General features: G+C 47.1%; 1 protein-coding gene across 1 annotated transcript in view; it reads right to left on the bottom strand.

Annotated features, from left to right (window-relative positions):
* Window positions 1-11210, bottom strand: part of LOC133485479 (pro-neuregulin-3, membrane-bound isoform) — a 145621-nt gene extending 134411 nt beyond the window's left edge. Inside the window, exon 1 of the mRNA XM_061789228.1 lies at window positions 9142-11210. Coding sequence (XP_061645212.1) covers window positions 9142-9835 — 694 coding nt within the window. The 5' untranslated portion in view covers window positions 9836-11210. The remainder of the gene's footprint in view (window positions 1-9141) is intronic.
* Window positions 11211-12211: the final 1001 nt, after the last annotated feature.

The following is a 12211-nucleotide window of genomic DNA, read 5'->3' as shown; positions in this document are numbered from 1 at the left end:
TTTGTCTCAGCCCCTTCTTCACCACAACAGACCGATACAGAGTCCGCATCACTGCAGACGCTGATCCGTCTGTCGATCTCCTGCTCTATTCTTCACTCGCTCGTGAACAAGACCCCAAGATACTCAAACTCCTCCACCTGGGGCAGGATCTCATCCCTGACCCAGAGAGGGCACGCCACCCTTTTCCGACTGAGGACCATGGCCTCAAATTTGGAGGTGCCGATTCCCATCCCGACCATTTCACAAATTCTGTCCATAAATCACCGGTCGTACGGGGACCGAACAGCCCATATTAGTGCGTCAGGTACCCCATACTCCCAGAACACCCTCCACAAGACTCCCCGAGGGACACGGTCGAATGCCTTCTCCAAGTCCACAAAACGTATGTAGACTGGTTGGCGAACTCCCATGCACCCTCCATAACCCTGCCGAGTGTGTAGCGCTGGTCCACTGTTCCACGGCCAGGATGAAAACCATACTGCTCCTCCTGAATCTGGGATTTGACTTCCAGCACCCCTAAATAGACCTTACCAGGGAGGCTGAGGAGTGTGATCCCCCTGTAGTGAGACGAAACCCTACGATCCGCCCGTCTTAAAAAAGGGAGCACCACCAGGTTTTGACATCTGAATGGAAAATGTACTTATGCTGCGTTTCAATTGAAAACTATTGATTTTGTCTTCATTTATCGTCCCACATGAAGCTCTCTTTCAAATGAACAGAAGCACTCTTTCACCATTGACAGAAACGTGCTAGCGGTTAGCATTTTTGCCACCTTAGCTCCCCTATGCTAATGTGCCACCCTGCAGCGCGCCAAGAGCTGACGCGGCCAACGCCCTGAGCTCACAGCGACGGTGGCGGCTCGTCTTCCCCATCCATCACCTTGCTGGCAAATCATGTCGGATGGAGTGTAATGTAAATGTAAATGAAGTGAGTGGGCACAGAGGAGGGAGAATTGTTCGGGTGGCGCGGGCGGGGGGGGGGCGTGCAAAGATGGATGAGAGGCTGCTTTTCCTTCATCTTGCCCAGTGGACACATTTCCTCGTCCTGCCTCCTCCTCGCCACTATTTCAACTCCCGCACTCACTCCATCATATCAAACTTCCTCGCCATCCACTTCCTCGATTGTGGCACGTACCCACGCATGTGATGGGTGGCACCAAGTGGGCTAACATGCTGGCGAACCACTGTAGCGTGCTTATGTACGATGAGGCTGCACTAAAGGCCTGGAAAAGCATTTCAAATGAATAATGCAACAGTCTGGTGAAGTCAGTGGGTCGCAGGCTTGATGCATTTATTGCAAGTAAGGGTTACGCCAGCAAATATGAAATGGTATTCACTTTAAGTTCATTTAATCATGTCTGTTCCAATACTTTTGGCAACAAAAGGTGCTCTGTCCCGAGTTGTTGAACACATCGAGATGTAAATCCAGTGAAATAAAAGCTGGAATTCTCAACTTTTGCCTCATAGTCATCTTTTGATCTGAGACCCAAAAACAAAGGAATTGGCCTTGCTGTTCCAATAATTTTGGAGGGGACGGTAGGATTTTACAAAAGTCAACCCCTGAAGTCAAGTTACACTGAACAATATACAATTTGCTTTTGTAATATGAAATTATCATGAGTAGACCCACAAAAGAGTTTCTTCGAAAAGCCATGCCTGAAAAGACACAGTAGTCTGTCCATTTTTATTTTTTTTCCTGTGGACTCATTCTGAGCATTTACAAGACAGCAAACTCGAGCTATTCAGCTTGTTTAAATTTGCATATATTTTCTTTTTTCAAATGACAGCAACTATTATCGTGTAACATTTTGCAAGTCACTTGGGCCTCATAAAGGCTCCTGCACGCAAAGTTTAAAATAGATTTCAAATCTTTGCCCTTCCTGATCGGTGACTGCAGAAAAAAAAAAAAAAAAAAAAAAGAAGCAAACAGTCGTCTGTTTAATTGTGACCTTTTTAAAATAAAGCCGCACGCTATAACGGGTCTTTGTTGTTGTGGTCCCGCCGCCACTGTCGGCCGGGAAAAACAAGCCGCCTCCCACGGAGAAGCTGGCAACCATCTTTGAAGCTAAAAATAGCGCGCGGAGCAGAGAGAGACAGCGAGCGAACCGCCGCAGCCGCCATCACAAGCCGACGAGCTCACACGGCCGACAAAACCGCTCCCGCTGGGATTCATCGACGGCGGGCGGGGCCACGCCCACCTCGTGACGGGGGTGCCGACGATTCAGATCATTAGGAACGCCCCGTGCTCTTTTCTCTACGATCAATTCTTCTCCAAACACTTTTTTTTTTTTTTTTAATGAGCTGTGAAGACTTTGGCCTACGGCAAAACATTTATTTCTCTTTTGAATTATCTTTAACATTTCTTTGCCAAATCAAATCCGACTTTTTACAACATGATTTTTGACAGTCAGCGATCGATTCTAATCTGATTCACAGGAATCGAGCGAATTTACACTCTTGGAACTTTGTGACATTTCTTGTCATCAATTTGAAATTAAGTATGACAAAATCAATCAGTAAAATACAACCACGCAAAATTTTAAATACCAGTTAAACTTCATGGAATGTATTGCCAAAACAACATTTTACTCCCCATGCTGAAACACATTTTTTGTCTCTTTAAGGCCACCCAAACCCAAAGATGCAACATTCATACTTTTTGGAACTCCTCAAGGCTCAATTCTCATCTCATTTTAAATAACGCAAAAGCCGAACAAGTTTTCTTCTTTGCAACACAAACTTTGGTAGGCATATTTGTCAAGAGTAGAGCCACATCAAAAGTGTCCAGAAGCCATGCCCGAAAAGACAAAATTTGGTTCAAAGTGGCCTTTGTAAATGACTCTCCATAAAAGAAACACTAATGACTTGGGAACATTTAGCACCTGAAGCCAAATTCTATCCTAGCAACACTGGCACAGTTTGGAACCCCCCAAGGCTCACTTATTGTCCCATTTTCAATTCCTATCAACATAAAGTCCATATTTTTTTAAATGAAATTCAACCTGAAATTGACATTCTAAACCCAATCTCAACAACAAAATCCTAAAGTGTGAGGCGCACGTTCAAGCTGACAGAAATAAATAGCGTCACGCGGGAATAATGTTCGGTCCTTTCCGCTAAGTGTCTACTAAATAAACGCAGTGTCAGCATCTTGCTCTCTAGGCTAATTATTTTGTTTACTGCGGCCTAACGAGCGGACGGCGAGTCGAATCCTTAATGAACTCCGCGCCGCCTTCGAGGTTGAATTGACCTTGAAACCATGCAAAGACCACATCTGCCCACTGTCTCAGGCAGGTACTACTGGCAACTATTTTATGCTTTAGTTATTTAGTTGGTTGGTTAGTACTTTATTGATCCCTGAGAATGCGCTGATTATATACTCCTGCCAATTAATTTCATATGAAGTTAGCTTCTAGCGGTTAGCTTACATCCCTTAACACCAAGTGCCAAGAAATTAACTTATTCTAGCAAAATCTTCATGAATAGGAACGCCGATGACGTGAGCGCCTTGTCGTTCCTGCGCTTGCAAGGCATTGTGGGACAATTTGTCAGAGGTCCACGTTGAATAATTCACCCTCTTCTCTGGATATTGACCATGTTTCTCTTCGACCGCGTTAATATTTCATTTCAGCGCCAGACCTTCCAGCGCCGTGAATCAAAGTGACGGACGGCGTCACGCGTTCCGGTGCATTAGCTTAGCATACGACAGCAAGAATAAAGTACTGTCATTTAGTAAATGTATAGTAGAATAAGGTGTTGTTATATGCTCTGTTTGTACGTGTCGCTGCTCCGTGCGTGTGAAAGTCGCCGTTGTTTAGCTTTAAGATAAGCTTTACTAGGTGTACCTAATGAAGTGACCCTTCTAGTTCCAAAGCTCCAAACTGAAAGCAGTGTTACAGCATCTTTTTCCAGATCCCAAATTTACCACTTTAACTCAACCACACGAACAGTCCTGGCAGGCTACCAAAACTATTCAGGAAATAATATATTCCTCTAACATCACACAAGATGTGACGCTGATTCCAAATGGAAGCAGCAGCTTCAACAGGGCCCGATTTAAAAAAGAAACAAGATTAGAGGACGAAATCCCATATTCGGTTTCTGGTGCGCATGCTGAGCGCAAGAGGTGAACACGTGTGTAGGGACGACCCAAACATGCAAAATCATCTTTTATGGATGAGGGTGATGAATAAACCGACGTGACTTAAACGCGCGGATATGCACTTAAAACAACAACAAACACTTTCAGGATTTGACCCTGAACACACGTGAGGCATTTGAAAACACAGCCTCGTCGCTGCTTCCTCCTTTTTGAGGAAGCAGCACGTTGTGCATTTTCTTGACTTTTCCAAGAGGTGTCCCAAAACAAAACAACCCACAACATTTTTGGAGATACAGTGGTGTCTTGAGAGTTTTTCAAGATATGGGCAGTTATTCGGACGATTTTATGCTTTGACTTGAGAGCAAAGGTGTGAGATACGAGTATTTAAAACCAGCGTATAACTGCCTTAAAGTATGCTTCGCTTAATGCTAACAGACAATGCGAAAACACCACAGACGGACTAAAGAACAGCATTGGTCTCACAGTGTTACAACACTCTACGCAATGGACATTTTAGGGTTGGGCATCGTTTGGATTTGAGCGATTCCGGTCCCGATTCCTTCTGGGACACAAAGACATTGAGAAAAACAGTCACTGAGCACTAAAGGGTTGCTCGTTATCTGGTAATGCCGGTACATTTATTTTGGTTTTTTTTGATAATTGTACAAAAAGATGCAGAGTCCTCTAGCACTTAACGGCGTCCATTTCAAATAATTCCGCAGATCCACTTCAGTCGCAATAAATTCCAGAATGGCGTTCCCACCTCGGACGCACGCTAACGCGGTTTTTACGTGCTGCCAATGAGGACGCGAGACCAAAAGGTTGACGTCGCCGCTCGTCTCCGATGAGCGGGAAGGTTGCGTCACTCAGAGGCGTCGAACGACAGCCCGACACGAGCGCGTTCGTCTCCATTTTGCGGCGGGAGCCACAGATGTCCGCTCATTCCGCACTTAATGAAAGCGGCCATTCTGCACCGCCGCATACATTCCTCTTTAACAGGCATTCATGAGAAAACGATGGCCTTGGCAAATCAAAGCGGCGTGTGGGCGGTAGCGGAAGGTAGAAGCCAGAGAATCCGCGGCGTTTAAAAAGCGGAACTTTTCTTCCTCGCGAGGAGGAGGAGTGACATTTTCTCAAGGATATCTATCAAGTCGCCTAAATGGTTTTCATGTGCACTCACGACAAGTGGCACTTTTTTCAAAATGATTAATTAATAAGTGAAAGGATGTTGATGAATGGCTCCCATTTCTCCTCCCGCTAATAAAAATGATACCATTTGTTCCCGTCTTTCTAATTATCTGGCAGGGGGTGGGAAGACTTCCACGGCGGAATCTCTGGAATTTTTCATTATCAGGCCCACAAAAGAACGCAGGAGCTCCTTGACTTTATAACACGCGACAGCACTTTTAAATGACACTTTTTTTCTTCTACACTTTTTCCAATTAGTGGCCAGTACACGTCGTGCGACCGTCAGCTAATTAGTAATTATGACCAACTTGTAACACAGGCCCTGGAATTCATATCTGGGGAAAATATTCACATTTGTATGCACAAAACAAGCGTCGCTTTCAGATAAGTACGTAGGAAAAAAAAAAACAAAGTCTTTTTTCAAACATTATAGCCTTTGTATCAACATGGTTACGATTTAAATCTCGGGATTGAGGGTGTGCGTGCGCCATGAAAGTATTTAAAATGAAGTCCGTGGCGAGGTACAACATGGAGAGAGTTAATAACGTCCACCGTGTGTCCAATCAGGGAGCGTCGCTGGAATGATCCAGTAAAGGTCAGCATGCATCCTGTTTTTTGAGGGAAACCCCCAGCCAGTCTGCGCCCCCGTTCGGGAGGCGTCTTCAGCATGCGGCGTTGAAAGCGGGAGAGATTTATCACGGAGAAAGAATTGTTTGTGGCGTCAGCGCGTCATCGATTGCTGCAGCAACGCCGATCAATAGCCAGTGTACATAAGATTTGAGGAGCAGAAGATACAGGAGGGCAGACAAATCCCTAGTCGTCAACTAAAACGCTACAAGATGCTCCTTCTCCTTCTTCTTGTTCACAATGAAGCGTTTGACGATGGGCTCCACACACGTGTGAAGAGCTGAGTAACAAGCTACCAACCTCACGTGTACAGTTTTCACCAAACTGTCACAGTCCTTATGGGGACCGCCTGCTGTTCCACCAACGGCCTGCTGGTGGTGTCGAGGTGTCTCAAGTTGTGCTCAGATTCCCCAGAGGAGGGAGAGAAGACACATTACATTACATTTATGTTAATAACTGTTTGCCTTGGCACTGATAACACCAAGCTAAGCTTTTGTCTGTTTTTCTTTTTTTTTATATATTTACCAGCTTTGCATATGTTGACCTAAAGCATATTGAACTGGATTTGGCATGTTTCATGAATTCAAGGTGAAGTGAAAAGTTTGGATATGCCTCTTTTAAATCCTTAATATAGCTACTTTTAAAGCTTTTTTTGGAGGTTGCGGGGGGGTTGGGTGTTCAATACTCACAATGTTCACTATTTGTATAGCTTGGTTTCTAACCTCCGCCAATGCCGAGGGCTGCAAGCCTTTAAAAAGATCAACGTCAATAGAGTCATATCAATTTACTTGACGGAGGCGAGGGCCATGTGTACTTTGGGTATCTGCCTGGGCGTTCTGAGGACAAAAAGGTAACCCAACCCGAGCCGCTTCCTGTTGCTTTATGTCTCTCCCACCCGTTGTCGTCGCGGCTAATGCGAGCTGCCCCGCTGAGTTTGTGCTGCTCTCCATCACCGGCAGCCTCTGGAGGATTAGCCATTAATGAGCAGAAAAGTTAATTTAGTTGAGACCATCCACAACGCAGACGCCAGCGTGGGCGTGGCAAAATTAATCAATGAAATAAAGTAGATCAAAAAGGAGCAACATTGCCTTTTGTGGCCACCAAGCTCTCAGGACAAGACTTGGGGCCTGGTTCACTGAAGCTTTGAGGCTCAAACTTGATATTCACAAACAAGGAGATGCAGAAGCCGATCTACTAATCGGGCTCACCCAGGATTGCGTCTGCCAAACGGGAAAAATAGAGAAAATTGCGCTGGCCCATTTGGCGTGTAAACATTTTTGAAACACCAGAAGCAAAAATGATTGAGACAATTATTGGTCTAGTCAGCAATGGAACTTTTGGAGCTTTTGAGTTATTTACCGGCTTCTTCACCAGTCACAAGAAGAAGTCATGCCATCACAAAATCTGCATTTCCTCATGGGTGGCGTACTTGAGGCCCGACATGTGTCGCTCCTTCCCAACTATACCTTGAGACCTTGAGCACCTTTGTTCACATCAGCGGCTATCTGGCGCAACTGCGATGTGCAGTTAGCTAGCTAGCTACGCCACCCCTCCGAAAATGCATCTTCCCTTTGGATAGTCCGCGGGCATGGCCAATTTAGAGCTCCCCGTTGCTGGTGGTGATGAGTCAGGCGGAAGCACCAGGAGTGGGAATATAAAAAACAAACTATTTGGACAGTTTTTTTATTTCCATTATTCAGGGACTAATAGTGCTATTTGATTGATAGTTGACAGGTGGTTTCAACACATGCAGCGGACACACCCAAAGTATCTGAGAGCGGGCAGAATGGCTTGATTTTTCACAATTTTTAAGCTTCATTTCACGTAATTTTTTTTTTTACTCATTCAACTTTGGCAGAGGTGTTAACAACACTCTTCTCTTTGGTGTATTCAATTTCCCGTTGCGGGGATTTCAAAACTTAATGTTCCCAAATTTTCACCAGAGCTACCGAAAGCGCAAACCTTCTTATAAACAGGGCGATCTCCACCACTTGCACACCTGTTGCCAATAGCGCCCCAATCCTAGCAGATCACAAGACACTCACCAACAGCGCACGCGGTCTGTTAGTGTAAACACGTCCGCTATTTGGGATCGAAGTAAATCAGGCCCATAGAGCATGAAGACGTTAACGTTCGCCCCACTGTGCTTCTGTGCGGTCATTTGTTAGCGCTTCATGCTAAGCCTCCAGCGTCCAGTGTAAACATCCGTAACATTTAGACAAATTTGCGAGCATTCATTCTGGTTCAGGTAGCCCTCGCGGTGCTTGTCGTCGTTATCGATCGCAACTGGCTGGGACTCCGCCTTTGGGAATGTCACGCATTCAAAGCAAGAAGAGTGGAAAAGTCCCAGCTCATCATCCATCAGAGCAACGATCAGACCGGGCAATAATCAACAACGATCAATGGAAACAATCGCCTCGGCGTCACGTGATCAACGATGCCGTTCCTCACCATCGAGCAATAGAACCTTTCATCGAGCTCTCATTCAGAGGGACATTGAAGATATCACCCATGCATTCCACTTTGTCCGGTAGGAGACAATCCCACGATGGCACCTGGGAAGGTTCATGCAAATCATATGCAGATTTTCAGATTAATAGCCTTCGGAAACCTTTAAATGTGACTCTCATTGATGGTGACTTAAAAAAAAAAAAAAAATATATATATATATATCACCCAGTGAATTCACTTGAGTCAAGCACTGGACAATCCCAGGGTTGTTCAATGAAGTTCTAAAATAGCATTTCAAAACAAAAGTGAAAACTGTAAAATGTGTCATCACCTATTTTCAGAGTGACAGTAAAAACACTCAATTCTTCCACTTCTGTCAGATACTAGACCATCCCAGGATGACACCCAGGGTATTTCATTAAGATCTAAAGTCGCAATGAATAACAAACCCCTTTGAAATCTGCATATGTGATGTGTCAATAACTGTAAATTCAGAGTGACACAAATGTTGCACTTCTGCCAGGTACTTGAAAATACCAGGAAGACACCCGATGTCACATCTTGGAAATGCTCAACCATCCCTGGATGGCACGCAGGAAGTTTCATCCAAATCTGTTGTAGCATTTCAGAAAGAGTGAAAAGTTAATAGTGCATATGTGGCTGGCGATACCTGTAAATTCAGGGGGACATTCATTCAGGCACTAGACTACCCCGGGACAGCACCCAAGAAGTTCACAGCGTACCGAGAGTTGTTGCATAACCAGCTCGACTTACGTGTTTTGCGGTGTCCGTGCCGGTGGGCGGCGGTGGTGGTGGCCCCTGCGGTAGTATGTTCCGAAGTCCACATCTGCGTGGAGTCGTGGAGCACGGTAGGATTAGACGGAGGCGGACCGGACGCGGCCGCCCCGTTTCTCAGGGTGGTCCGAGGCGGCGTGGTAAAACCCACCGGAAGACGTCCGTTCCGATTTCCGTGATTCCGAGGGGTCGCCAGGCTACCCGAGGCCCCGCCTGCTCCGGGGCTAGCGGTGGTGGTATCGGTAGATCGAGTTCTACCTCTCCCGACAGTTACGCTTTTCGGCGTGTGGTCAACTATAGGAGTGGTAGTGGTGGTGCTGGGGGTGGTAGTAGTAGTCTCGGGCCCTTTGGGAATCCCGCTTGGCTTGGAGAGGAAGATTGGGTCCTGTCCTATCCGGTTGGCATCCACGAGGTCTGTCGGTACGTAATCCCGCACGGTCCCGACCACAATCCACTTGAGGAGCATCAGACTCAAACCCAGCCCGATGAATCCGATGAGGAGCGGAACCACGCAGAGCCACGTCTGCTGGCGGGGCCACAGAGCGCACCCCAAAGGGCCCCGGTCTCGGGCCGGGCCCTCGGCGCGGGCCCCGGAGGCACCCGAGGTCCCCGACGGCTCCGGTTCCTCCAGGATCACCGTGCCCGTCCCGGCGGCCCTGGAACACTCGCTCATCTTCTTTATGGCTCAACGGGGGTTAATCCTGCGCTCGGCATGTGTCACAAACGTTACGGACCGAGGTGGAGATGACTGCATACGCTGATAATCCACGCACGGGGAAGGCAAAGAGGGCGAGAGGAACATGCAGGGACAGTCGGCGTGCGCAGACAATCGGCCGATCAGTCTGCCTTCGAGTCCCGACCCACTCTCAACTTGGAGCGGACGGGAAGAAAGCGGAGAAGACGACGACACGGGAGCAGACGGGAGAGTGGGAAGCTTTTGTATCCGAGCATGGGAGCGCGGCGCTGCAGCAAAAAAAATTAAATAAATACAAATAAAAAAATCCAAACCCGATTCCTATTTAGCATGCACGCGTACGCCTCGCCATGCCCGAGTGTGTGTGTGCAGGAAAATATGCAATTCCCAGATGCGGGATGATCCAGCAGCGTTTGCCCTGTCACGGTCCCACGGCGCCACAATTCCGTCTCCCTGTGGACTTTGACTGTCCCAGAATTCCTTCTCCTGCTTCTATTCTACTCTGCCTTCTTCTTTTTTTATTTGACCCCCCATGGCAGTAGACTCCGGTGTTTGTCCCATCGCAAAAAAAGCAACAATTCAGAGCGCAGAAGCGGTGGTGGCGGGGGGAGGAGGAGGAGGAGGAGGAGGAGGGCAGCGGGATGGAGGGGGGGTTTTGTCACGGAGCGCTATCACAGGGCGGATTATTCCGCTCAAGCAACGCATGATCCCGCGTCCTTTGCGCAGACGGCTTTGGATCACATTTCCCTCCCAGATGACGAGCGATGCAGTGGGAACATTCCGGCACAGGAGAAATTCCAAAGCAAAAAAAAAAAAAAAAAAAAAAAAATCAAAAAATCAAAATCAAATCAAAACTCCAATCTCGAGATTCCCAAATGCAAAGACCCTCTGTCTCCCCTCCCCGCCCCGGCAGCCCTCGGCGTCACCCCGCGGAGGCTAGCGACGTCCGAAGACGGGTCGATGGCCGAGATGCTGGCGAGCGCGCACGCAGCTGCCGCCTGGAGAGGCAGAGGACGAGTGAGAAGAGGGAGGCGGGAAGATGGAGAGAGAGCGAGCGAGAGAGGCGGGCTGCACCTGCTGGAGGGAGCTTGGAAATGTGCCCGCCTCTGTCAGCAGACGGGGGGGGGGGAACGGCCAGCGAAACGCAACGTGGATTCAAATCATAAAGAACGGAGCGTGGGGATGGCTTGGGGTCGTTGAGGAGGAGGACGAGAGGCGCTTTTTAGCATTCAGATGAGAAGCTGTTTGAAACCTCTGACTTTCAAAAGGAGACCCTTGATACAACATTGAGTCATTCCACTTCCATCCCGGGACGGTATGCAGGAAGTATCATTATGCTCTGGAGGAGCATTTTCAGAATAAAAGACAAATCCGACTGTCAGCAATTTTCAGCATTTCAGATGAGAAGCCGTTGCAAACCTGTGAATGTGATTCTCATTAAATGCGACTTTCAAAAGAAAACAAAAAGTCATTTCGCTTGTGACAGGACGACATCCAGGAAGTCGAATTACGCTCTGGGGTCGCATTTCAGAATAAAAGGGACATCTACGTATGTGACGGTCAATAATTGAAGGCGTTTTTTTAGCATTTCAAGTAAAAAGCCATGGCAAACTTCCGATTGCGACTCTCAAAAGAACACCCCTGATATCACGTACTCAGGTGCGAGACTATCCCAGAATGGCACCGAGGAAGCTTCATTAAGATCTGTGGACATTTTTATAATACAATTGAAATCCGACTATGTGACTCTTGATAACTGAGTGACATTATTCCTAATCTGCAAGGTATTTCTCAACTGTTCCGCTTCTGTCAGGAACTAGACTATCCTAGGATGGCACCCAAGATGTTCCATTAAGATCTGAGGCCTCATTTTACTTGTAGAAAAAAGTTCAATCTGCATATGCGATTAACTGTAAATTTTGAATGACATCAAAACAATCCTCTGAGCTTCCCGGCGATCGCAAACATACAACTGCGGACTTGGGACGGGATGTTGAAAATACTCTTGGGTAACGAGCTACAGAGGAGATTTCGCGTCCGAGCGGGACGGCAGCCGCTGTCACACTCCAAGCAAATATTGAGCTGCCTGGTGCTCACAAACAAACAAACAAACAAACAAACAAACAAACAAACTGCTGACAGTTGCGCAGAAGAGGATGCTCAAAATAAATTGTTTTGAAACCAGCGTGTATGCGTATGGATGATGTATATCCGTGTATACGATAGGGTCAGGTCAGGTCAGGTCAGGTCAGGTCAGGCCCCACAAGAGTCAGGAGTCACGAACCGAGGAGCGAACGCCACTTCATTAGGTACGCCATCCGAGGACCTCCTTCACCAACATTCTGTTTTCATCAA

This window comes from Phyllopteryx taeniolatus, chromosome 11 (genome assembly GCF_024500385.1).
Source record: "Phyllopteryx taeniolatus isolate TA_2022b chromosome 11, UOR_Ptae_1.2, whole genome shotgun sequence".
NCBI classification, from domain to species: domain Eukaryota; kingdom Metazoa; phylum Chordata; class Actinopteri; order Syngnathiformes; family Syngnathidae; genus Phyllopteryx; species Phyllopteryx taeniolatus.
Note: the sequence above shows the minus strand (reverse complement) of the source record. Positions and strands in the feature narration are given on the sequence as shown.